Raw genomic sequence first — 27,333 nt, forward strand, 5'->3', positions numbered from 1 at the left:
GAGAGCGGAAGGACATCTCACCTTTTCATCCGCACTCACGGATATTTCTATCCTCCATCGGTCACTCCAGATTCTTTTTTTCCTTCTCCTTCTCTTCCCTCCTCTTGCCTTGAGTATGATGAGCTCCAGCCTGCTAGAAAACCCAGTGCAGGCGATTCTGTACCTGCGGGAGCTCACCACCATCGTCCAGAACCAGCAGAGTCTCATCCAGACCCAGCGCGCCCGGATAGAAGAGCTGGACCGGCGCGTAGACGAGCTCATCGGCGAAAACAGGCACCTGAGGGACGTCAGGGTACAACAGCAGCACCCTTACCATCACCACCATCACCATCATCATCACCCCGACCCCAGCAGCCTTCATCATCACCACCACCCTCAGGACCCCCAGCTCAACACTGGTGCGGGGTCTCTGACAGACCATGCGGTTGCACCAGCACAGGTCGAGGCGACTCCAGGGGTCCAGCCATCGCCTCCCCAGCCTATGGACCCGGGGGACATGCAGCTGGTCCCAGCCGATCCGTCCATGGTCTCCCCGGTTGAAAGTGACCCGGAAAACGGCGGAAGTTGCGCCAGCTGCCGCTCTTTGGTTCAGATGACCCCCACAACCCTTTGTCGATCCCTGGCCCTGGCAAGGAAATCCGAGTAAGTAGAGGATTTATGGTTGTTAGCTTGTGTGTGCGCGAGTGCGTGTGTGTGTGTGTCCTAAAATAGTCCTAAATGAGGAAAATAAATGGTAAGCTATCCAGAAGGTTTCTATGATTTTCATAAATTTCTGAAAACCTCCTATGATGTTGAATTTTCTGCAGTAAAACCTAAATACATTTCATACCTTGACAATAGTGGCCTGTTTTTGAATCCATAGTAACTGTGTATTGTACATCCGTTAAAACAGTATAATTAAGAGCGTGCACGCGCATCCTACAGATTGAGGGGCGTTTAATTAAGGAAGAAGACGCTTGCAAATCTCTAATTTTCAGCTGTGTGCGTCCGCTAAGGACTGTGCCAGAAGAGGAAGAGGTGGATTATTTAAATGAGAAACTGGATCGCGATCACTGGATCATTACATAACAAACAGCTGTAGGCCTATAACCGTCTGTGTGTTTGTTTGTGTGTGTGTGTGTGTGTGTGTGTGTGTGTGTGTGTGTGTGTGTGTGTGTGTGCGTGCGTGCGTGCGTGCGTGCGTGCGTGCTGGAAATACACTAAGCACAGTGGTCAGTGTCAGCTCGAGACAGGACATCACGTGCGATGATGAGACACCCCGAGTCGCTGTCCGCGGTGCTGTTGGTTTCGCTATAATTTGCTGCACGGGATGTGGGAGCTCTCACGGGACCTTTGGGGCCTCTGATGTTGCTGTGTTAGATGAAACACACGGGCACACAGTCACACACACACACACCACCCCCTGCTTGGCACCAGAGCCTGACATGATCACATCACCTAATGAGAGAAAACCATCTTTCTCTCTTTTTACTCGTTCTCTCTCTCCGTCTGTGTGCGTGCGTGTGTGTGTTCTGTTCATAAGTTGTATCCCAGCAGGAGTCCTGATTGGTCTCTCTGGGACTCCACCCCCAGTGAGGGGAGCAACACAGAACAGAGCAGGAGTTGAGAGGAGCAGAGGAGTGCAGGAGGGGATACATGTAGGCTATATTAAAAAAAAAAAAAACAGTTGTTGATATTAATCCTACAGTTCATGATTCACTTGCCACATCTTACTTATATCTTGCTCTTGAGTTCTGTGTGCTTGCATGTGTGTGTATGTGTATGTGTGCACGGTGCCTGTTGCACTCCTCTGTAGCTTTGCCTGGAACCTGAGTTGTGACTGTGCCCTCTTCAGAGCTTACCCTGTAGCAACTATCTGTTATTCTTTGACAGGAATCAGTGTAACACTACTGGTTCTTAATTTAAATTAGTTTTACTGGTGAGGAAGAAATTACAATAAATGAATTGTTATAAAAGCTTGAGGCAGAAAGCAGCAGAGGCATCCACTAGTTGATCAGGCAGCAGAGTGGGCAGGAGGTTTATTAAATGGCCTTCCCGCTCCTGCGGTTGCTTCTGTGTGTCCTTGAATGCAAACTCACATCCCCACCCCCTCATTGATTTTAAGTCCATCTGGATCAGACCAGTAGCTTAACACCTAATTTCTAGTTCTGCTTCTGACAGGCCACACAGGTGAAGGGGAGGTGAGGCTTTCACTTGCATTTTTTAGAGGATTCATCTTCCTGTCATTGCCTGCTGCATCCTGTCTGCAGCTGACTGGAGATCAGATCTGCCCTCTGCTATTCCTGTTCTCGGTGACAAGTGTGTGTCAACTTGTTTGTCACAAACTGCATATGTATGTGTGTTTTTGTGCATATGTTTGTATGGGTGCATGTGTTAGCGTACATTCTTTCTTTCACACACTTACTGTACGCATTTATCTGAGTGTTTATCGTACTCTGTTTAGAGCCCAGTTTCCTTTGCCCTACAGATAAATTACGTGAGCTTGTGTTCTGCTTAGGTTTAGCTGCGAGTGCGTTTGTGTGCTTTGCATTGTTGTCAGCATTACCAGTGCACGTGGATGTGCCTATGGGGTGGGGAAGACAGGATCCTCTCCTCTGCTCGTTCTCTGTCTCTCTCTCTCCAGCTGAGGCTCCTATCTGCCCCACTTAGCCCATGGAGCGAACAGTAATCAGCCATTCTCAGGAGAGAGAAAAAAGGCAGAGAGATAGAAAGAGAACGAGAGAGATGCAAGCTCAGTCGTTGTCTTTGATGGAGCCCTTGGAGGTGTCTAGAGGAAGGAGCTGGAGGCTGACATTGGAGTGGACCAGTGAAAGGGAAACAGGCAGAGTGAGAGAGTTGGGAATAAAAACAGAGAGAGTGGCCAGGAGAGAATAGGAGAGGGACGGGGGGGCTGTTCAGCATGCAGAGAGTGAGACAGGTACAGCGAGAGACCAAAACAGAGAGATGGGGAAAAAAAGGTGCATTTCGGGTAACTGCCTCCTCAGTTTATGTATCTTGCTGGCAGACAAATAGGTTGGACAGTGGAGGGACAGGCTGTGGCGTCCTGTGGCGCAGTGGAAGGTGAACACAATGCACAGGCAACATTTTTGAGTCCAAATGGAGCAGATCTTGTCGCATGTCAACCCTCCTCCTTTTCCGCACTTTCCTTGCACTCTTTACTGGATACTGTCTCATGAAAAGCACAGCATTTAAAGTACTCTAACAAAACAGGAAAGAGGAGAGGGATTGTGTGAGGGAGGACGGGGCACAGAGAGAGAGAGAACATGGGCCGACAGCAGGAGGCATGTACTGTTAAAATATTCACCTGTTCTCTTTGTAAGCCTTGTTGGAGGCGGATGGCCGTTATGTGTGTGTCTTGTACAGACAGATGGATGGACCCGCTGAGTGTGTGTTTGTGTGTCTGTGTGTGTGTAGGAGTGTGTTTGTGTGTGTGTGTGTGCACAGGGACCCAAGCAACCTGGCCTCTTCCTCACTCTGCATGACCAACACAAACTGAGCAGGGTTGTACTGTTTTATATCAGCCCAGAAAAATAATTGAGCTCTCATACTGATGGTGAACAGGAACCAACTTTTTGTAGCTTTGCTTTGGTAAAAAAAAGAAGAAGTCCATCTCCCTATTTACACTTCTGTTGAAAACAAAATAAAATAATTTTGTATTCACCATCTTCATTTTGACATACGCTGATCAGCCACCGGTCACTAGTTTTAATGTTATGGCTGATCACAGCATAATGTGTCTCATTTTAAAGCAATAGTTTGATATTATGGGAAAAACGCTTATTTGATTTCTTGCTGAGAGTTAGATACACATAATGATACCACTCTCACACCTGTCTATTAAAAACAAAGCTAGAAGTTATAGCTTTACAGTGGTTAGGTGCTGTAGTTGTTCTTGGCCAGGATCATTAACTTAATGAACTCTGGTCTGGAGCAAGAAATAGCCTGACATATTCACCTTGTGAAGCCCCTGGGAGTTGTTAATAAAAAAAAAAAGCAGTTGTTTGCTTATTTTGACAATTACTGCAAAAACATGATTTCTTCAGAAAAATGTAAGAGATTCCAAATATATCGACAATTCAAGTCCATGAAGGCTGTGGTTACTGTGCTTCAGTCCCCACCTGTACTCTCAAAGTTCCGACGCAAGGGTTGTAAACTGCAGCACAAGTGTTGCTAAATGGAGAACGCATTATTCTTGTATGTGCAGTGTGTTTGTGTGTGTGCCGTGTCTGTGGTGGGGAAGGCGTTACGACAGATGGAGGAGTATTATTCATGGAAACCAAGTGCGAAGAGTGGTGATCAGAGATATTTGAACAAAAATCAGTGTCCCTTTAAGTCTGTGGAAGTTACTGTGAAAAGCAGCTTTTTATAGCTTGGACTGTCACTCTGAGTCTTGCACTGACTCTGAACGCCTGTCACTGTGGGTCTATGTCACGAGCAATATGCTGTTCCCAGGTCAGAAGACTTTACTGTAGTGTAGCCAAGAAATTCACTGTCAACTGAATGCTTTCAGCTCATTGTGGAAAGACCTAAAGTGACCTACACTCACATCCGTGCCTTCCAAAAATTTAGCTGTGTGGGACACCGAAGATCATGCTAGACTCTATGTCTCTCTGACAGCAGAGGGTGTCCAGCATCCAAAAGGTCAAAATGGTCAATCTGCTCTGTGCAACAGCTTACACTTGATGTGTCTTGGTTATTTTTTTATTCTCTTCACTCTAAATTGCTCCACATAAAAGCAACAGCGAAATGCCTAAAATATGAATGTAAATGCAAAATGTATGAGAGTGAAATGAGAGAGGCAAACTTAAGAAGAGAAGGAGCAGGAAACGGAGATGGAGGAACCATCTGTCCAGACCGGGCTTTGGGAATTCAGCTAAATCACCACTGATTCGATGAATTGAAGGGGGGCAGGCATAAACAAGCACAGACGGACACACAAACATGTAAATACTCGCACTCATTCTAAGCTTTCTCAGCCTTGAATTGACCTACATAGGGTATTTACCTCGGGATCGGTGCCAAATTGTAAACAGAACTCATGGAAATAATCCAAAAGAGTCTAATGAGAGTCTCTTCAGGATCTTTCGGGATGTTGGGCTAAGAATGAGCATAAGGAGGAATATGGAAACAAAGCAAACAACTAGCAACAGCCAATAATAACTGAATGACATGCTGTCCTTACCATTCTGCCCCCCCACCCCTTGCTTACCTCTTTTCCTCCCTTGTGTGCCCTTCTACAGGAGTGAGACCGTGCTGCATCAGTTTTGCTGCCCCGCCCCTGAACATCCAGAGGCTGACACCACTGGCTCATCCGGGTAAGACAAACTCAACTACCAATCACAGACACTTTTATTTTCCCGTTTTTCTCAGCAGGTTTTGCGCATACTGTTCTTAGAGTGTGCTCCTTCAGCCAGTGAAAACTTTCTGTTCCCCTCTATATCTGTACATATGTGTCATGTAACTTAGTCATGTCCACACCCAGGCTTTTAATCAAGCTTGTTGTGCACAGTAGTAGTGTACAGTGTGTGAGTGTGAAGTGGTGTATTTATGGACTTGCGGAGCCTGGAGTTACGGTGAGAGTTAAATTCTCTGTAATAAACCTATAGTTCTTACAGCCTCAAGGCTCAAATATAGAGAGATAGAGAGAAGGGTTGGGGGGGAGATACTAACTGATATTGCCACTATAAAAGTGCCCATGGCAACCCAGCAATGACGCAACGGCTAACACTACCATAGTAACCAGAGAATAGAAGTGTTGACTTTGAGAATCTACTGTAGCCACTTTTGCCGTCTGTTTCTGCGTGGGCACGGCTGTCTGTTTGTTGTGCGACTGTGTTCATATTTTTTTTTGTGTGTGTGCACGGGGGCGTGTGAAATCATGACGTTTCACTCGGGGATGTTTGAATGAGCAGAGCTCTGTTTTCAACTTTGAAAAGCTGTTTTTTGTCAAGTTTCTTAATATTATCGTTTGCCCTCCCTCCTCCAGAATTTCTCTCATCTTTTTATCTTCTGCACTCTATTTCTAAATCCAGTGTTTCCCAGTTATGTCTAATTTTTCTTTCTCTTCCTCTCCTGTAAAATCTTTCCCCCTTGTGTTGTTTATTTCTGTATTATTCTGTATAATCTTCTGACGGAAGATTTTTACTTTTCTAATCACCTCTTTGCACTTATTTCTATCTCATTCCTCCCTGTCAAGCCATCTCTCTCTCATTCTGTTTTTATTAATATCACCATCTGTCTGTCTGAAATCTCTCTCTTCTTTCTGATCTGATGACTTAACTCCTACACCCACATGGTCCTGATTGGATGGGCTAATGGCGCAGCAGCGGTGGACAGCCAGCTGAGATGATGAGATGTAGAGGATGTAGCTCATCATTATCATCATATGAAGTTGTTTGTGCCGGGTGGCTGTGAACCTGCACCACCTCTGTCATCCACTGAATCAAACCTCCCGGGAGATGTCATGAGATCCGCCTGTAGCCTAACATGCCATGCCTTTTCACTCCTCTACTCAGTTTGTGTGTGTGTGTGTGTTTCTCCCCTGGCTGGACAGTACAGTAGGTCTCTACGGGACATTCAGAGATGCGGTTTGACAGATGTTCATTTCTCTTTCACCATGACGTCACACATGGGGGTAGTGTGTGCTGTATGTGAGCATGTGTATGTGTGTGTGTGGGGAGTGTATGGTACCCATATCATTATAGAGGCTTTTGCTGTCGAGATGCATTAATACCTCAACTCTTGCTTTTAAATCCTCTAATGTATTCTAATGTACTCTAATGTATTCTGATGCAGCGCTGGGGCATGGCAGTGTTTTAATAGAGTTTCTGATAGAGACAGCCTCCAGCATGCACACACCAACACACTCTCACTATTTCTTCCCATTTCCTCTCTCTGTTTCCTTTCCTCTAGTTCCACTCTGTTTTCTTTTCTTTATTTTATTCCTCTATTTTCTACAACTTTATCTCATTTAAAAATGTGACCCTGCTTCTCTGGCCCTATCTCTGACTTTTGGCAGGGGACTCAGAATAATAGAATAGTTGCTTTCACAGCAATCAAACAAAAAACAAAACAAAACAACAAAACAACAAAAAAACAAAAAACAAAAAAAAAACAAAGAGGAACTTCAGAGATGCACTCATTATTTAACCATGAGCAGGCTTTTTATTCTCCCCAGTCCTGTTTGGTCCCCTCTGTGTAAAAATTATTGGAGTAAGCATTATCTGGGTGGAGGAAAGATTGTAGAAGCACACAACATCATACACACTCATAATTGCAAGCCATTATAAAACCTCTTAGGGCGTGATCATACCTCTATGCTTATGTCAGGCCACTTTGGCTGAATAAACGGTGCTGAATGTCAGTGTTTTCTCACTTTTAGAAGTGGTGAGATGAGATACGAGAGAAGTTGATGACTTTTCTGTTTTGTGGTTGTTGTTTTTTTTCACTATTTGATGATGAAGAAAACCCTAACCCTACTAAAATTTGGATAATTGGAAAACTTGGATGGGACACTGAAAGGAAAGGACACTTTCTGCTGTGTCATGGCAGTAATTCGCTTTAGTAAGCCTTAAATGGCTTTCTCAGAATTTCGATAATGCTGTCATGTAAAAGAACATTGTTCCATCTGTGAACAGAGTGAGAACTGGGAGAGAGACAGCCTCCACAGCTGAAACTGAGTTCTGAGTCTGCTTCGGGCTGGATTCAAATACATTTTGCTTCGTTTTTGCTTCCAGCTCCTTCTGTATTAGTGAAATAATTGTTTCTTAAATATGTGTGGAGTCAGATTTGGTTATTTCTTGACTTTTTCCTCAAATCGTGTTTGACTTTAAGGATATGATGATTTGAGTCTGTCTGTTATTGTCTTGCATTGCTTCCAGTGTTGATTTCCAAATCGACACTGATTTCCACAGCAAAACATCTGGGGGGACATTGTTGGTGACCGTAAAAGAGTGCAGATCCAAATTTGAATGGACATTATTTCATCTCCAAGGTTTTGCACAAAAATCACTTGCTGTCTGCTTCTGACTGCAATGTCTCACACACACTTTCCATCCTTTCGATGGATTGTCCAAATTGTTCTGTATCAGATGGTGTTATCTAGAGCTCTAATTGGTTCAGTCTGAAAGCACATTGTTTCCTAATTATGCAGATTGCAACCACTTGAGTGATGAGTGTGTTTGTGGAGATACATAAATATATATATTACTTGTTGTGTCCATGGTGTGAAACTGAGGGAGGGAGCTCTCTTTGATATCAGCACATTGCTTCATAAATAATTCCTCTATGAACTAAAACTGTCGTCTCTATTAGGGTTTTCCTTTGATAGATATATTTAAATTACAGATATGAAACACTACACCTGCCAGTGAGGGACAAACGTGGACAAAAGTGATAATTTATAAGTCAGAAATATTTAGTTACTGTTTACAATAAAGAAAGGCTGACATAATTCATCAATAAATAGATTATTTCAGTGGTTGCCAACCTGGGGTTCTGGACTCCCACAGTGGATCCAGTTGCAAGATGTTGTAAGATGAATGAAAGGGCTGCAAACTGTTCACCCAGGTAGAAAATAAGAATTCTGCTACAAATAACCATGTTTATTTTTCAGCCTTTCCCCCAATCTCTGTTTCTTGTTTTGTGAAATACTATTCAGTTTTATCTCTTCAGGCCTCAAAGTAATGAAACAATCAATCTTTGACTGAACTGCTCACAATTTCTCGAAATGCAACACAAGTATATTGCTTTGTACTGAGGAACCACAAGAAAAAAAGGTTGGGAACCAATGGATCAGTTCATTAATAGAAAATGGATCATTAACAATTCTGATTTACTAATGGAATAATGCTATTTAATTCACTGTTTCTCCAAATGTAAGGATTTTCTACTTTTCTTTCACCAGTTTTGACAGATTATCGAACAATGAAAAATACTGTTGCTTGCAGCCCTACTACAGAGTAAATGTTCATATGTAGGAAGTAGTAAATGAATGATTCTGGACACAGTCTATAGTATCAACTTTTTAGTACTTTCATCCTGGTCACACATTCAGAGTTTCACTCCTGCAATCTGCAGTGGAGCCGCAAATCAGGCCAAATAGAACTGGACGTGTAAACGCAGTCATCCTCACCCTGAGCCACCTCAGCCACACACACCACTCTCCACCTGCTGCTTGCCTCATGAACCTCTTCACACTCCGCACTCCGATGACCTGCCACTGCGAAAACAGCGGAGTTTTGAAGGTCAGTGGGGAGGACTGATAGCTTTCTGTTCTTATTTCTATGGCAGTGGACAGATGCTTAGCCTGGAGGATGGAACATCCTCTAGTGGGAGACAGGAAGTGGAGGGGACCAAGAGGGAGGGACCTAGCGAGTACGAGATCAGCCTGGAGAATAAAAACAAGCAGGTATGTCTTTTTGTGTGTGTGTGTGTGTGTGTGTGTGTGTGTGTGTGTGTGTGTGTGTGTGTGTGTGTGTGTGTGTGTGTGTGTGTGAGTGCGTGAGCCCACAGGCACATGGTGGGACGGAGTGGATGCTGACTCCTCCACCTGTTTTAATTTGAGGATGTGTGTGAAGGATGATCATTTGACATTGTGTCTGGCGTGACAAAAAAGATTCCCGTTCAGATCTATTTCTGTCTCTGTTGACATGAAAAAGAGCACCAGCAACTCCACTGCCACAGCGACATGAACACGAAAGATGCTAGGTTGTCATGGTAACAGCTAATAACTGCTTCTGCCGGCTGGAGATGTCTTTATTTCTCATAGCAAACTGCTGAAGGGTCTGCTGTTGCCACTGCTACTGCTGCTGCTGCAGTGTGTGTACATGAACGTGTATCTGAGTGTGTCCGTGCACTTTTTTGCGGGCGTGCTTGTGTTTGCAGACACACACCCAGGCACATGTGCGGCTGTCCTCCTTTTCTCCCTCTCTGCCTCTTCCTCCCTTGCCTCCCACTCTCCCCCCTCCTCCTTCGTTTCTCCCTCTCACTGAAAATATAGGAGGGCAAAATTCTGGAGGATGCTGTGATTTCGGGCTGAGCTGCTCTGCCAACAAACGGAACAGAAATAGGCTTGTGCGGGTGTTTACTTTTCAATTCATTTTCTCAACAGCACCTTTGTCAGAGCCTATCCATCCTCCTTCCCATGGACCTTCAGCCAGTATTAGCACTTGAATGATGATAGATGATGTTTACTTTGGCTTTAATACCATAAACCCTCACTGGTTTTAAAAGAGCGGACACATAAGTAAGAAGGATACTTCTGAGAAGGGTGTGAGTCTGAATTTCATGACTCAGGCAATACAGAAATTCTTTTTTATCTTTGTAGACATTGCAACATGATGTTTGACTGCTGGTGGATGAATAAATATTTTTCAGTTCCTTCTGTGTGCTTTCAAATATCACTCTTGCAACGTCTTCAGTAAGTTTCAGAGCCTTGTAAACATGTTTGATATTTAAACTCACTCCCCCTCACTCTCTTCCCCTCCCCAGATAGAAGAGTTGGAGCAGAAATATGGAGGCCATCTCATAGCGAGGAGGGCGGCCCGTCGTATCCAGACAGCTTTCCGTCAGTATCAGCTCAGCAAAAACTTCCAGAAGATCCGTAACTCGCTGTCAGAAAGCAAGTTGCCTCGTCGGATCTCCCTGCGCCATCCCAGCCCTTCAGGCCGAAACCGGAACGCAGCCCAGAGACACAGTTACACTCTGCATCCAGGAGGAGGACAGATACCTCTGCGCTCCAAAACTCCCCCTCCACCGCCGTGTCGTTCCACCTCTCTGCCCCCTTCTCCTGCATCTGCCCCAGCATCTGCTCCCTCTCCTGGACAAACCACAGCCCCACCTCAAACCCCTGGACCCACACTCACACAACTTGAGGACTGCTTCTCTGAACAAGTGAGTGTTTTCATTTCATGTTGTATCTCCCATAAGCTTTATTCTAAATAGGGATGTAAAATTGTCCAGAATAAAAACTGAATACATAAATAAATAAATAAATCAAGAAATCAGGTTTTGTTAACTTCATGCAACATGTTCTTAGCCGCATGGCTCTTTGATACTTTGATACTGCTCAAAACTGTAATATCTCCACAACTGTTAGAAAGATAGCCACAAAACCCCCTTAGGTTGATTTGTAATAATTTTGGTGATGCCCTGATTTTTTATGTGCTGCTATCATCAGGTCAAAATTTAAATTTGTACAATCCTAAAGTCAACCTTAGCTAAACTACATGCGCTGGCCACCCTCTGGCTTGATGGGCAGTTTCACCTGAATGCCAGCCACTATCACTGGTTATCTAGTTACACTAGCAACTAATTAGCAGCTAATTAGCAACCCCCGCTGTAATCAGAAGCTTTTCCACTGATTAAATCATGCTCCTTGACTTCATTAAATCACTGGTCCTGGAGTGTATGTTTTTATCATCTTATTTGCAGCTGCACTCCTTGGCCCAGTCAATCGATGAGGCCCTGCGTGGTTGGAACTTATCGGAGGGTGGAGAGGGGAAGGGGCTGCTGATGGACCCCGGGGCACTTCGTGCAGCTGCTGAAAGCGCTTGTCTGCCTCGCAGTGCCAGCTCGCTGCTCATGGCCTTCAGGGATGTCACTGTTCACATCGACAGCAATAGCTCCTACACCATCTCCTCCGCTACCACCACAACCACCACCTCTCTGGGCAACACAGGCAGCGGAGAGCCGGGCAGCAGGAAGACCTCTGTGAGCGGAATGGCTGGGGGAGGAGATGGAGCGGAGGAACCAGAGTTTCCTGCCCCTCCTCCCAGTGAGGAGTTGGAAATGGGTGATCCAGGATCCAGGAGGGGCTCCACAGTGCCAGCACTGGGAGGAGGTGGGGTGGAGGGGGAGAGCGGCACAGATAGACTGGGGTCCACTTCCACTTCTACCTCTACTTCAACCTCCATCTCCACCTCAACCCAGTCTAACCAGCAGCCTGCTCAGATTTACACCCAGTACCAGCAGTACCACTACACTCATCCTCAGCAGATCCCTGGGGGGCCGAGCCCTGAGGCCCTGCAGGCACTGGTCGTCTCTCTGCCCAGGGACCGCTGCCAGGATCCAGCGTCTTGCCGCTCGCCAACCCTGTCCACAGACACACACCGCAAACGCCTCTATCGTATAGGACTCAACCTTTTCAATGTGTGAGTGAGCTAGCAACACACACACACTCTCTCGCTCTTTCTTGCACACAGAAAACTGCAGAATATTTCTGCACCCTCTGGCTCAGGGTTCATAGTACACTTATTACTGTTTGTGTCTAACAAATCTCCAACAGCCCAGGAAAGTGCTCTAAGCAGCTGCTCATTAGTGTTTGTGATTGTTGGGAGGAGCTGCCTTTTCAGTGCCATCTTGTGATGTTGTAATGTCCGTGAAAAAAAAAAAAACGAGCCAGAGAGAGGGGCGGGGGATGAAGTGAGGACGAGAAAGAGAGAGATTAAAAAAAAGAGGGAAAATGCAGTTGAAGAGGAGAGGCAGTCAAGGAGGTCATGAACAATGTGAGAGCCTCTCAGTGCCTATAAATAGAGTCCACGGTTGGCCTGCACTTATCATTAGTTAATACAAATTAAAGTAAATTAACTCATATGCATCAGTGACAGTCTGATCCAGAAGTCCAGAGCTAACAGCTTTTGTGCATGAATGCACTCGTCCTTTCAGTTCCTTCCTCATACATACACACTCATTTTCCCTCACACACACACAATAAATATAGTGTTACGCATTTTCTTTCTCACTCAGGCCCACACACCTATCCGCTTGAATGCACAAAAAACATCACACACAGCCTGTTAACTCTAACACTATCTCCTTTTTTGCTGTTGGCTATCTGCGGGCAGGAACCCAGAAAGAGGCATCCACTTCCTGATCACGCGTGGTTTCGTCCCGGACACGGCCATCGGAGTGGCTCATTTCCTGCTGCAGAGGAAGGGCCTGAGCCGACAAATGATTGGAGAGTTCTTGGGGAACAGCAAGCTGCAATTCAACCGAGATGTTCTTGAGTGAGTCATTATTATTTATATATGGTGACATACATAACATCAAGCGTATACATGTACAAAGATTTTGGGTTCAGATAGTATTTTATTAAATCCAAGTCCTATTACGAACCCACTCTTTGAATTTGAATACCTCTGATTCTGATTCTGATTAAATCTATTTAGATTTTACAAAATAGTCTTAACTCGAGGTTAGAAGATGAAGTTTGCTCAGTTCTCATGGAGATAATGGCTTAGCTTTTTAACAAATTAATGTTAATATTCATTTACTAATACTTTATCAGATATAAGCCATAAATGGGCTACTCCAGCAACTCTCTCTGGTCAAACACCAAAAAAATGTTTAAACCTACATGAACCCAAAAATACAACAAAGAAAAAGACATTATACAAGACCTTTTCACAGGCTGAGCGTTACACACCATGACAAGTAAACTGACCTTAATCTGTAAAATTGGTGGGGAACTTTTGAGTTGCTAGGTTGTGAAAAATTCCTCCTCCACTATGACACTTTCATTGTCCTTTACAAAACTCTTTAGTTCATTAAAAGCTGCAGAAGAACCAGATCAATTTATTTACATCTTATTAACACTGATTGCCTGCAGTACCTTTAACAATAACTTATTAACATCTTTTATAATTGCAAATTTGATTACTTATTGGATATATCAGTCTTACCATATCACATTGTCCTCATCAGCAAACTGTAGATGTTCAAACTTTCAATTAGTCTTAGCATCTTAAGGTCTTCACAACCATGCTGACTTTAAAGTCAATGAAGTAAACAAATCAACAGCATCTCATCCCGAGGTCCTTTTAGTCGCTGTTCTGGAGCTTCTGACTGTGTCAAGGTACATACCAAAGTCAAGGAATGAAGAACCTCGACTCCCTGGTTTGTTTTGAATGATGTTCTTTACTACAAAAAAGAAGTGAAGTAATGAAAGATGCAATAAGAAATTTAGAAATAGAAGAAATAGACCCTTCCTTTAAGTAATTCAGGTATTTTAAAAATATCTAAAAGAAAACTGGCTATTGGAATCAAACCACCTCATAGACACTCAACAACACACACACACACACGAACAAACTCAGTTGACATGCAGAACTTGCATGCATGAATGCAACACACCCATGAAAACAAGCATTTACTTAACGCTTTCACACTCCCTCTCTTTGCATCCAACCAGTGTCGACAGAGATCCAGGATAGAGAGGCTTTTTGCTGAGGTTGTTGCAGAGACTGTAGAAATAGGTCACTGCAATGAACACACACACACACACACACACACACACACACACACACACACATACACACACACACACAAGCACACGCTCTCACTTTCTTTCACAGACGCACATAAACGTACCGCTGCACAATCTTGTGTATGTGCTTCCATTGCCACAGCCTGTCCTCAGCCTTTCATGTGCCTCTCGTTTGCCCTCTTGCTCTTTGCATTTCATTATTTCGCCCTCTCATCGCTCTCTTTCCTCCCCTCTTGTCTCCACTGTCACTGTTGTCAGACCCTTTCTTCTCCATTGATATTTGTACAAAGTGTGTGTGTGTGTGTGTGTGTGTGTATGTGTGTGTGTGCAAACATGTTGTCTCAATGTGCGTCTTCCAGGTCAGTGGTTCTGTAATGGAGGTATGACTGTAAGAGGAAGATTTGCCATCAGCACTTGAGTACTCATAGTTTGTTGCACATGCACACGCACACTCGCACACATTACAGTGACACACTACAGCAAAACTTAATCTCACTCTCCTTTCTCTCACTCTGCTTTCTTTTCCTTTTTCCCCCCCACTGTCTGTCTCTTTACAGTTGTGTTGTGGATGAGATGGATTTCTCAGGCATGGAGCTCGATGAAGCACTGAGAAAGTTCCAGGCTCATGTCCGTGTGCAAGGAGAAGCACAGAAAGTGGAGAGACTCATCGAAGCCTTTAGGTGAGACTGTCAGCTCGCTCACAAGTAGGCCTCACTGCCTAACAGGTTCTGGCTTCTCTTTAAAATACAATTCAACACCACAACACTCCATCACATGACTGAGCAGGGTTGGTAAGGGCACTCTGAACTTTTTAAAATGAACAGATCTTTTGCCTGTGGCCACCTATGCAAAACAGAAAAACAATGACACATAGCCAAGCTCACATATTTTGCAATAACACAGAAGCAAAAAAAAAAGAAAGTATTTTCTGATCTCATCTCACAGCCTTGGGGTAGCAGACAAATCCAGAATGGCATACTAATAGGCTGACTGTATAGACAAAGTGTTTAACTGGTTCTGCTAGCTCACGGCGGCAGGCTCTGATGAGACCAAAGCCCTGTGTCATTAACAAATTGCACTGATTGCCTGTAACCTTTGACTAAACTCAGCAGCGTTTGATTGTCAGCCAATCATAACTCAGATCTAAGCTGCAGGCAATCAGTGTGCATTCCATCAGTACAAAAATGGATGCTCTATTTCACAACTTCCTCCCATGGATGGCACTTCTTGGCCAAATCTTCGGGCTTTGTAGGTTTTTTGTATGCGCTGGACAGTTGCGTGGCCATTTACATCCAAAATCACACATGAATATGTATAAGGTCATGTGTGGTACTCATGAGGTTTTAGCCTGAATTGGTTTTCTGCTCAATTTGTCAGTGCTCTCCAGTCACCAAAATTTATGAGCATATCAGCTGAAGAAGACTAATTTAAATACCAAGAGGACCTTGAGAGGCCTACTGTGGTTTGCACGCTCCCTTTTTGTCTTTGAGTGGTCTAGATTTGCCTCAAACAAACTCCTGGAGAGAAATGGGTTTTTATGATGCTATTTTTCCTTTTGAGTAAAAATTCTTTGAGGCAAAAACATACAGCACTGACCTGACAAATAAGATCTGCAATTGGTACCTCATCCCCTGGCTGGAACTGTCCTTGAAATGTCCTGGTAATATACAAAGATTACCCCCAGGACCAAAAATGCAATAAAAATGCCCATCATTGTTTTCTATTTCACAGTAATTGGTTACATTGCTGTGTACATTTAATCTCCCTCTGCTGATGTGCTACTCTTTCCCTCAGGAATACCAACAATGTGACCAGTAGGACATGACTATGAGTTACTGGTCCTTTAAACACATTAACCAAGATGTCCTTTTCCATTACACAAAATTGCTTCTATAATTCAATGTTGGGAGTGTGTATTTGCGACATCAAATGTGCTGCTTGTCATTTTTATACCAACACCTTTCTGCATCCACAGTATGTGGCCTTTGTTCATCTGAGCAGCTTACCTTTTCCTTTCTTAAAGGATAAGGTTGATGTTATTCTATATTTTTCAACAACAAATCCCATGAAAAGACCAAAACCATCAATGTGTTGGTTCGTCTTTCAGCATTTTCCAACTTTCCTCACGTCTGTGGCACGCAGCCCAAAGCTCATTCATTCCTACTGAAGACTTAAACCTTGAACAAGACCAAGATTCTGCAGGATGCTAGCAGCACTGTGAAGCTGTGTTTACACCCAGTGGTGCTTAGAGCAAAATGTTACTGTCAGAATGCTAACATGCTCACAGTGACAATGTTAACATGCTGATGTTTAGCAGGTGATGTTCGCAATGTTGATCATCTTAAGATTTGCTAATTAGCACAAAGCACAAACAACAACAGGTACAGCTGAGGCTGGTGGGAATGTCCTTGGTTTTGCAGACATGTGGTCATAAACCAAAGTTTGAACAGTTAAAAATCGGACCTGATAATGGACCTATATGAAAAGTCAGAAGACAATTCATCCTGAGGGGTGTATGAATGTTTATACTAAATTTCATGGCAATCCATCTAGTAGTTACTGAATTATTTCAGTCTGGACTGAAGTGTTGGACAGCACGACATTACCATTGAGGCAAACAAAATTGGGTCACAAATAGTGTCATTTTTAAAAAAAAATCCTAAAACAGCAGGACACTGTAGTTTTTTAGCAAACATTACTCAAACAAAATGTAATAGTGGATTTGTTGAGGACTATTCTCAACCGTGGAAATGGACCATGTCGTGAGACTTTCCCCCTCTGCCTCTGATTTGAGGGCCAATCAGAACACCCACCGCCGTGATCAGTTAATCACATCACTCAATCATACGTGCTGAGCCCCTGGGTGCAGATTACAAATTCATCAGTGATCTGAGACCACACTCTCTGTAGCTCGAGCCATGATCATAGGTCAGAAATGAGCGGGCTTAACAGGGACAGCCAGACATCTGATGCCATGTCTGTTACGTAATAGTTGTTATGTCATCTGTTTGAAGCGTGTTGTACTCTTGTCGTGAGTAGTTTTTTTATAGGAAGTGGTATTTGTGGCAGCTGGCATGCAACTTTCATATGCAGATATGAAGATAAGAGATCGGGAGCTAGTGTTTAAATAAACTAGTTACATAAGGCACAGATTCGTGCTTGAAAATGTGTGAATGAAGCACAAACACACACATCCCCACCGTTTTATTTATTCACTCAACTGTTGGCACACTCAGTGTATAAACGTGCATGCATATGCGCTCACACATCCATGCACATGCCCATTTGCTCACATACACACTCACACATACAGTGGATCATGCCTTGCATCCAGCCTTTGATGAATTGGCCGCAGAATTACATCAAGTTGGCAGATCAGGAGGCTCGTTTGTCCCTCTGTGTATTATCTGTAGGGGTGTTTGTGCTGAGCTGGATCTATTCTCCCTCAAACAAAGGCATTGCTTCTGAACTGGGCTGCAGTCGATTGATACCCAGTGAGTTCCCTGGCCTTAGATCTTCCGTGGGGTCTAGGAAAAGGCTTTCTAGTTGCGCAGGTCTCAGATGTGGCCTCTCGCTTGCATATGCTCTGACAAGTACATAGTCCTCTGGAGCAGAGCAGCCCTCTCCATGTCTGCATCCTGCCTGGCTGCAGAGATAAAAGCCTCCCACCACTGAAATGGCCCACTGTGTAAGTGTAAGTGACAGTAAGAAAGATAGGGAAGGAGCAGTGGGGGAAGGAGGGGTGGAAGTGAGGCTTTGTGAAGCCTGTGGGTAGCGACGGAGGAAAGCAAGTCCAAATGCAGAATCTCTGGCTCCAAAGCAGACTGGACAGCGTCACCTTACTTAGGGCAGAACCATTTTGCGCTGTCAAATGTCTCCTGTGTCCTGTCAGTCTCATTAATGAGAGAGTGACGGCTCTTCATATCTGAACAGAAGTTATAGTGAGTCAGTCTGTGAGTCAATCGGTCAGATTATAAAATGGTGCAGCTTGTATTGTAAGATATCTGCTTTAAAATCAGTCTGAATGCTTCTGTCTCACATGTGGAGTAAGCAGCTTTTTAAAAAACATTCTCTACATTGCCTCGATAACTTTATCTTAGAGTTTGCACCCATCTCTCTTTACGATGCATTCTCTGATTTTGTTATTGCACCCAAATGCACCCCCACAAATCCCAAGCTTTTCTCCCAGCTCACTGCAGATATTTTGAAACTCAACACAGTTCAAAGCTGAGAGGTATTTTTGGGATTTGGCGGTGCGATTGGGCACAATAACATAGTCAGGGAGTACATTATTAAGTTTTGGTACATTGGCTCTGTGAGCCTGAGGATATAAAGTTGTTAAGAGGTGTTTCTAACATTCTGTCGATCCCGATTGATTATAAATGGAGTGAAAAAATATATAAGAAAGAACAAAAGAACAGCCCAGCAGTAAAATCCTGCTGTTTCTTAAATCATAGTCATGCAGTTTAGTAACACATTCACTCAGTTGATGTTATTTATTTTTGGTGTTGTAAAGTTGTCCCACACATGTCTGTACTGAATAAGGGTTTTACCCACCACTGATTAATAAGAGGAACTGGTGGGATTGATTGTTGTAATGATTTATTAATAGTACAATGAATGTTATATACAGTACAGTTGGTAGATAATGCCAAACAGTATAATTTACAGAGGATGCATCACATCCATGAACCTACAGTCTGCTGTTTTGGTATTATAACTTCTGGTATTCCGACAAGTATTTTGCAATCTTGATTGTATGTTTTTTTTTTTTTCTTTGTACCCTGTGCTGGTTACACCAGAGAAAATATTTCAGCGAGTACATATGTTCTTATCCACACAAAAGAAAATCACAGTCGTCAGGATGTTATTTGAATGATCACTGGGATTTCAGTGTTGCTGATTTTTCTTTGCCGTGTCTTATTTTCTGCAGCTCTGTTATGCCTACAAATCTAGCACAATGACTGGAATCTGGGGAAGCAGTATTGCTAGTTTAAGAAATGTTGGACCACACTTATGTTTTCTAACTCTGTTATCCTGTTTTTCCTCCACAGCCAGAGGTACTGTATGTGCAATCCTGATGTGGTGCAGCAGTTTCACAACCCAGACACTATCTTCATCCTGGCCTTCGCTGTGGTCCTCCTCAACACTGACATGTACTCGCCCAACATCAAACCCCAACGCAAAATGGGCCTCGACGACTTCATACGCAACCTAAGAGGTTAGTGTGTCCATCTACAGAGTGAACATATAAGAGAGATAGTGTGTGTTTACAATTTACGGTATGTGTCTTATCAGGGAGTGAGTGTCCCTGTGGACAGAGCTGGTATAATGACTCGCAGATATGTTTCTACATTTATGGCTGGTGGTTTTCTGAGCAGAGAATTTGAACTTTGATTATGTTTAGTAACCACACATGCACAGCTGAAATCTTTTACTGCAGATCATGAGGCGATCCATTGGAGAGATATGCCAGAAAGAATGATAAGCAAGATGAAAAAGAGAGCAGAGGGCAGGGAAGTCAAAGTTTTACAGCAAGCACTCCCCTATCAACCTCACTTCAACCTCACTATCAGTCTTTGAGTGACAGCCTCTTGAACTGAAGTAAATTACTCAAAGAGGCGGCGGTTGTCTGCCTCTGCTTGCTACCATCAAGAAAACCATCAGCTGTGCAGGAGGAGATTCCTGATATCCTTGACTCAGAGCTCTGCCCCAGAGACCGTGGCGTCGACCTATTTAATTGAGGTTCACTTAGCGTTAGATTTAACGATATGAGCTCAGGTTTTCCAGAAGCATCTCATCACATGCCCTGAGCTCCTCGAGGGTCTCAACACTGTCTCCATCCAGCGTTTGAGCAGATAGATACTTTTACTGCAGCCAGTTTGACTTTTATTTTGGCACATTCAGTTAACAGAAAAATCCACCATAAAATAAAATTTGATATCTATGATAGCTGTACAGCAGTGTCAGACTGGAGTGATGATTTCCGTGTGATGCTTGAAAGTGATAACAGAACAACTGCCGGGACACAATGACAGCACACATACTGGGATAAAAGCTCATTCTCCGATTCACAGCCGCAAACCCTTCAATGAAATAAACTAATTTGGCTGTAATATCTCAGACACAAATGATATGACTGACAATCAGTCAGTCTAAAATTTCGGTGATTATCAAGTTAATAGTTAGGATACCCATTAGGTTCCACTGTGGCTGTTGCACACTGTATCTTCCCAGGGATCTGCACAATGAAATTATTTAACAATCAACATCTGTGAATAATAAAAACATTCATAAGATGAATGCCAATGGACTAACCGCAAAATGTGTCAAATGATGATAAAAATGACTTTCAAGTCTATATTCTTTCATTTGCAGATTAGGGAGCTGTCTGTGTTCGAAGCATTGACTTTAGAGTCTGAAATCAGTGGAATAGCACAGTGCAGATTCTGTCCTGCTCCTCCTGCACCATTTGTTGATATATTTTTTTTGGAGTATTTTAAATAATGTATTGTTTACATCCATGTTTGCTAGCCTGCAGTCTTCTGGCCACTGCCTGTGCTAGCACAGAATAACATGATAATACTGACAGGAATGAGTATTAACACGGTAACAACGTAACTTCTTTCACCAAACATCACACTGCAAACTAAGAAGTTTGTCTCTTAAAAAATACAAATGCAAATAAAATCTGACACAAAAAGTTCTGTTGCTAAAACACACTTTGTTTTGTTTTTTTAAATAATCAATATCAACCAGAAGAAAATCATCAGAAATGGAAATTTTACTAAAAACTGTAGCCATGAATCCATCGTCCAAACAGCAAGAAAACAGAAAACGGACAGGGCCTGTAGGATCCGTAGACTATTTGGTACCGTAGTTCTCCTGCATCATATGGGCCCTTGTTCCCTCAGGTGTGGATGATGGAGCAGACATCCCCAGAGAGATGGTTGCAGGCATTTATGAAAGGATTCAACAGAGAGAGCTCCGCTCAAATGAAGACCATGTCACCTACGTGAGTCGTGTGGAGCAGTCCATCCTGGGCCTGAAAACTGTGAGTAATATCTCTGTGTGCAAGTCTTTCCTCATCTCTTCTTTTCTCATTTCAGGAAGCTGTCTGTACTTGTTTGCTCAGTCTCCTGTCTCTAGTGTCGAATATTATTCCTCTGCAGTCTGTCCTCTGTACTATCTGTCATCTCCATCTCTTTAACCTCGCCTCCGTAGATCCTGGCTGTGCCCCACAGACGTCTGGTGTGCTGCTGTCGCCTGTTCGAGGTGCCTGACGCCAACAAGCCTCACAAACAGAAACTGTCCCAGCTCCAGAGAGAGGTCTTCCTCTTCAATGACCTGCTGCTGGTAAGGTTTCACCACTAAAAATATCTGCGCCGGTGACTCACTACAATGCTCTAATTACGCACCTCAAACCACTTTTTACTGCCAGTGCAAAAATATAATGAATGTAACAGCGAGTGTCCTGTGTTGACTGCAGATCCTGAAACTATGTCCCAAGAAGAAAAGCTCTGCCTCATACACCTTCTGTAAAGCTATGGGCCTTCTGGGAATGCAGTTTCACCTCTTCAGCAATGAATGTAAGATGTAATTTTACTCTGCAGCAGTTTGTTCTTAGTACAATGCCACCCACTCTGGTGCCGGAAAAATGCTGAGCAAACTGTCAGAGCCATCAACAGCATTGTTGTCTGTCAGGTCTGAGTCAGGACCCAGGCTTTGCTTGAATTGCAGAGGCGTCATCAGTAAAACAAAATTAACTCATTGCTGTCGACTTACACTGACCATTGCACAGATTTTAGTGTTACTTTTTAAAAGAAAGATTCTGTTGTATTTTTCTCCATGGTAATGTTATGGAGCTCCACATAACAATGATAAAAAAATAAGTATAAACAGAAGGAATGACATGGAATAGAGTTTTTGTGAACCGTGAGTGAATCAAGTCCAACAAAAATATCCAATCCTCGGATAGATCAAATTGTACAGCACCTTCAAAACAATCCCTTATAAACAATAGATTTCAAAGATTTCGATGCAATAAGAAAATACAAAAAATGTGATTTTCAACAATAGGTTAGGACTCTGAGAGACTGGGATCAAAAAACACGAGTTAAAAAGGCAGTTTGTGATTAAACTAAATTACCACAGCTGAAGGTGTAATTAATGGAATTATAAATGAATTTTGACAGGTCTGTCATTTAACTGAGGAATGTATGAATTCCTAACAAAAGCTGAAGCTGATGGGAATGTCATTAGTTTTTGTTGGATAAATTAAAAAAATTTACCACAAAAGTTATTACAATTCATGCTGCACTAAATTTAATTTGGTCCAGGCAGTGACTAAGCTTCACTGTTAGCATAGCTAAAAATGTTTGCATAAAAAGAAAAATTGAAAACTACTGATCTTCACACTTTCTTATATTTTTTGCAGACCTTCAAAAAGCCACTGCTGTCAACAGAAATACATTTGGTCATTAATGTCAAAGTGTGAATTTTTGCAAGTATTCTTAGCAGCAGCGTTTTGTGAAGTAGAAACTGAAGTAAAAACTGCAACACTGAAGTGTTTTGAAAGATGTTTTTTTTTTTTTTTTTTTTTTAAAAACGTGGCATCCTTTTTTTAGAATCAAAGTCATGGTGAAAGCTCTTTCTCTTTGTCTCGGGGTTTCTCGTCAGACTACGCCCATGGCATCACCATGCTGAGCCCGTTCACCTCGGAGAAGAAGCAGCTGGTGAGCTTCTGCTCCCCGAGTGGAGAAGAGCTCAGGAAGTTTGCAGAGGAGCTCCGAGAGGCTATCGCAGAGGTCAACGAGATGGAGCAGATACACATCCAGTGTAAGGAAAGGAGAACTGACACTTCAGCATATTGAAATGCAAACGCACACGTACAGAACTATTTGCAGTACAATCTCTCTTTCTGCTGTTGTAGGGGAATTGGAGAGGCAGCAGGGCATCCAGCCACACGGCATACACACAAATGGCGGGCAAGTGGACACACACACAGGACACGGCTCTCCCTCAGGTGAAGGTTTTGCTCGCGCAGCATGAAATGCATAACACAGCAAAACATTACACACAATAACAATGCAAATATTACTCAAGGGACTGAAGAAAATAGGACAACTTCATGGAAGAGAGGCACATGAAAAAGCCCACGATGAAAAGGAAAAAAGAAGAGTGGATAATGGTCAGAGTTACTTTTGCTGTCATTGTCACTGTTTTAGTATTAAATAATGTAACTTCCGAAATAGTCAATTTCACCTATCTTGTATATGGGTAAAACTAATGAGTCACTTGTGATATACGTGTTCTTTCACCTTATGCAGACTCCAACTCTTAAACCACTCTAATGTGTCTACAGAAAATATGAAGCTAACCACCGGTTTTATGGAGGGTTATGAGCTGAACTGGTGCTTTGACGGGTGCAATCACTCCCTGGAGTCTTGTCATCACACGTTAGTTATTGAGCTCTAGAGTAGTTCTCATAGTTTACCCCTTTGCTAAGCTACTGCAAGTTAGCCGACTGCTGTTGGTGGCTTCATGCTGTATTTACAGTGTAAAGACGAGATCTTATCAAATAATCATTTTCCCAAAAATATTCCTTCAAACAAACAACAGTCCCCAGTGTGAAGACCTGACATTTTTGACTTTCTGTATGTGAAAGTGAAATCTGCCTGTTGACTTACAAATAGAGCTGTCTCTCCCCACAGGCCAGCAGGATGTGTATGATAAAACCGGCAACAACAACACTGTAGAGGTGAGTGCCAAAGCTACTCATGTCTCCCTCAGGTAAGTATCTGCGTCTTCAGCTCTGTGGGTGTGGTTTTGTATGTGAGCGTGTGTGCGGTTAGGCAGGGACTGTGCCTCATCCTGAAAAGAAAGTCTGTGCTTTATGCTTTGCTTTAAAAGAGCTCCGCCTCAGGCACATCCCCACTATGCAGCCAAGGATACAAAGGCCGCTGAGAGGAGCCTGATGTAGTGGCGTTACAAACAGTGTCTTTCTGTGCCTCATGAGTGGATCAGCAGCCACTCTACTCGCTACACAACATCCCTTCTTTCATCAGTTGCTGTTTGCCAGCCTTACTGTATAAGCCTTTGCAAGCCGCCATAAGCCTGGCTGGCTCCTAGAATACCATCTACAAAGCCAGATAAGCTTGATACCGTTAACAGTCTGTCAAGTGTGTGTGGGTGGGTGTGTGTTTGTAAAACCAGCCCTTCCTTTAACTAAGCATAGTGATAGAAGCTGTTTTCCCCCTTTCCAATTTCCTCTCTGTTTTATTCCTTTGCCCATTTCTCTCCTCTCTCTCCTGCCTCTCAGTCAGTCCCTTAGAGTTGTAAATTAATGTAATTGTGTTAGGGAGACACCACGCCCTCGGTGTCACCTCTCTCCTCTCCTGACACACCTTTTATCTTTTAGCTTCTCATTCTCCCACTCATTGACCATGTTATTGCACACACACACATAAAATCCAAAACGTCCCTACCATGATCTCTGACCTAAATCTCGTCTTACCCCACAACCTTTTCTCTCTCTGGGCTGGTGTGTGTGTGTGTGTATAAAGACGTGATTGGAAGAAAGTGTAAATCATGTAAAAAACATGATTGAGAGAAAAAGAAACCTGTGTCTATTTTGCATGCGCTCGCTCTGCATTCGACCTACCTGCATGCCTGCATGCCCATGTGCGTAACACACCAGAGGGCTGCGTAGAGGCTGTGTTCAGGCTGGTAACTCCTCATGCGTTCTCTGACTGTTCCTAAACTAGGTGTCAATTCACAACAGGCTGCAGACCTATCAGCTGAGCCAGCCCAGCATTGAGTCCACGCCTCTGGCCCTGGCGGCGCCACCCGCCCTGCTCAGCCCCGTCCAGCCCGGAGAGCTACGCCCAGAAACACTCATCCAGTGCCAGCAGATTGTCAAGGTGATCGTTGTGGACCAGAGCGGGCGAGGGCGGATGGAGGCCTTCCTCAGCCAAGGCCCAGCCACCCATCAGCTCATCCAGTCAGCCATGTCCACACCTGTACGTGTCAGAGAGGGGGACGGCCCTCAGCCCCCCCTGCCGCCTCCGCCTCCACCTTACAACCACCCCCACCAATTCTGTCCCCCAGACTCACCCATGCCCCTCCACCACACCATGCCTCTCACCCGCAGGCGCAACTCCAGCGGCTCCCGCAGCATTGTCTGAGTCGTGGGCTACTCTACAAACCCTGGAGGGAAGACATTACCTTCACACTCAAACACACACACACACATGCTGGAGCACTAGTCAACTCACTTTGAATGGTAAGGTAAAATGATTGCAAAAAAAAGTAAGAAATATACTGTCTGAGTCGCATGAAGGGACAAAGTCAAAGGAAACAACAAGAATCTAATCACAGTATTGACTGAGCAGTGTTGTTTTTGAACATGAAGTGGTTTTGATGCCATTTCTTTGTCTCCAACGTGTCACCTGGTAGCTGATGGTGTTGTCTGTCTAGATTTCACACTCTTTAAGAGGTGTTGTGACTTTGCATTTTTAAATGTCACCTGTCCAACAAACGTATCTGTGAGCTATGACCATGAAACCAAGGGGCAGTGTCAGAAAAGCAAACTCTGGCAGCTGTGAGAGGACATGGGATCGCTTTAAACGTAAAGGACAAAACTGTTTTGTTTTATTTCAAGATATTGATGTTTGTTGGGTTTTCAGGTTTCCAGTACTAGATACCACACTCAGTGAGGAATCATTTCAGCACAGCTAATATAACGTCTTCACCCTACAAGTGTTTTTTTCTCATCTCTGCATAATGTGAAGAAACAGGAGTACCCACTTCTTTATTTCCTTCATTTTCAAATAATCAGCGTATGAGAAAGAAGGTGAAGAAAAAGGTAAAAGGCTCAAACATTGCTACTCTTTCATGTATTGTATCGTGTAGTAAGCAAGGGAATGTTGTTACTCGCAAAAATAACCTAAAACCATATCCTAACGACAATCATATTTTTTTGTGCTTCTTTGTTGTGTGTTTTTCTAAACTTGTGTGAGCTGGTATCTTCACAGCAGTGTGTGACTGCCGTGATTCCGTGGCGTTGTGCTCTCACAGAGCTCAGGAAAGGATTTGCTGCACTGTAACATGTAATATCTGCACCTCTGAGTTGTACCGAGAGCTGAGTGCTTGTGTACTGTGTGTTCAGTCTGCTTACCCATGGGCAGCAGGGAGTAGGGCTGGTAATTCATCCAAAACAAGGCTAAAACAAGCAAATGAAGCCTTTCTCCTCCTGTACGTTTACTCCTAACGGGTTACCTTGTGGGAATATTGATGTTACCTTTGGATTTTGGCAATATCTCTACCCAGAAAACTCTTAGCTTTAGTTTAAAAATGAATAAAAATCGCTCCACCCAGGGTAGACCAAAGTCACCTCGCAAAAACATCACTCCCCTCTCATGTATTTTATTTTTCCTTGCACACTGAGATGCATTCCTTGACTGATTGTTAAATCAGGGGGAAAGCTGAAGATGTCCATGGATGTCCATGGAATAATTACTGATTTCACTGAAGTGTTAGTCTGTCATGGATTCGAGCTTGAGCCAGTTTGTACAGCAGATCACGAATCATCCAACTGAGACACACCAAACACATCTTGTACCTTTTGCACCACAGAATATATTGGATATATTGTAAATAGATAATATAGATTTATTCTGAAAAAGTGATTGGTTTGCCCAGTGTGTGTATCTACGTATGTATTTGTACAGAGAAGATCTAGTTTAAAAGAAAAAAAGGATATTATAGTTATTATAGTTATTATTATTCACATTTAATATCAGGGGGGTGTCCTAAATCCTACTGCTATGAGAGACGGGAAACAGGCAGCTTTTATAGAATACACTCCAGTTACCATGGTAACACACACTGATATTATTCCAGATCTACATTCATCATTAATTACCATGTCATATTATTACAGGATTATTAAGAGATGGCTGTGTCACCTGTTAAGGTGTGTAAAGGGCTATGCTGTATTGGTGAATACGTACAGTTAACCACAGGTCACACACACACACACACACACACACACAAAGTATATTATA

General features: G+C 43.3%; 1 protein-coding gene across 1 annotated transcript; it reads left to right on the forward strand.

Moving 5' to 3' along the window:
• Window positions 1-115: 115 nt before the first annotated feature.
• On the forward strand, window positions 116-25,452 carry iqsec3b (IQ motif and Sec7 domain ArfGEF 3b). The gene is made up of 15 exons (XM_041038570.1): window positions 116-642; window positions 5,241-5,315; window positions 9,292-9,409; window positions 10,492-10,893; window positions 11,434-12,152; window positions 12,846-13,007; window positions 14,824-14,946; window positions 19,321-19,487; window positions 21,181-21,320; window positions 21,491-21,622; window positions 21,756-21,855; window positions 22,946-23,104; window positions 23,199-23,291; window positions 23,980-24,026; window positions 25,033-25,452. The coding sequence occupies exons 1-15, from the start codon at window positions 116-118 to the stop codon at window positions 25,450-25,452; spliced, it is 3,384 nt and encodes a 1,127-aa protein (XP_040894504.1).
• Window positions 25,453-27,333: the final 1,881 nt, after the last annotated feature.

Source organism: Toxotes jaculatrix, chromosome 5 (assembly GCF_017976425.1).
Source record: "Toxotes jaculatrix isolate fToxJac2 chromosome 5, fToxJac2.pri, whole genome shotgun sequence".
NCBI classification, from domain to species: domain Eukaryota; kingdom Metazoa; phylum Chordata; class Actinopteri; family Toxotidae; genus Toxotes; species Toxotes jaculatrix.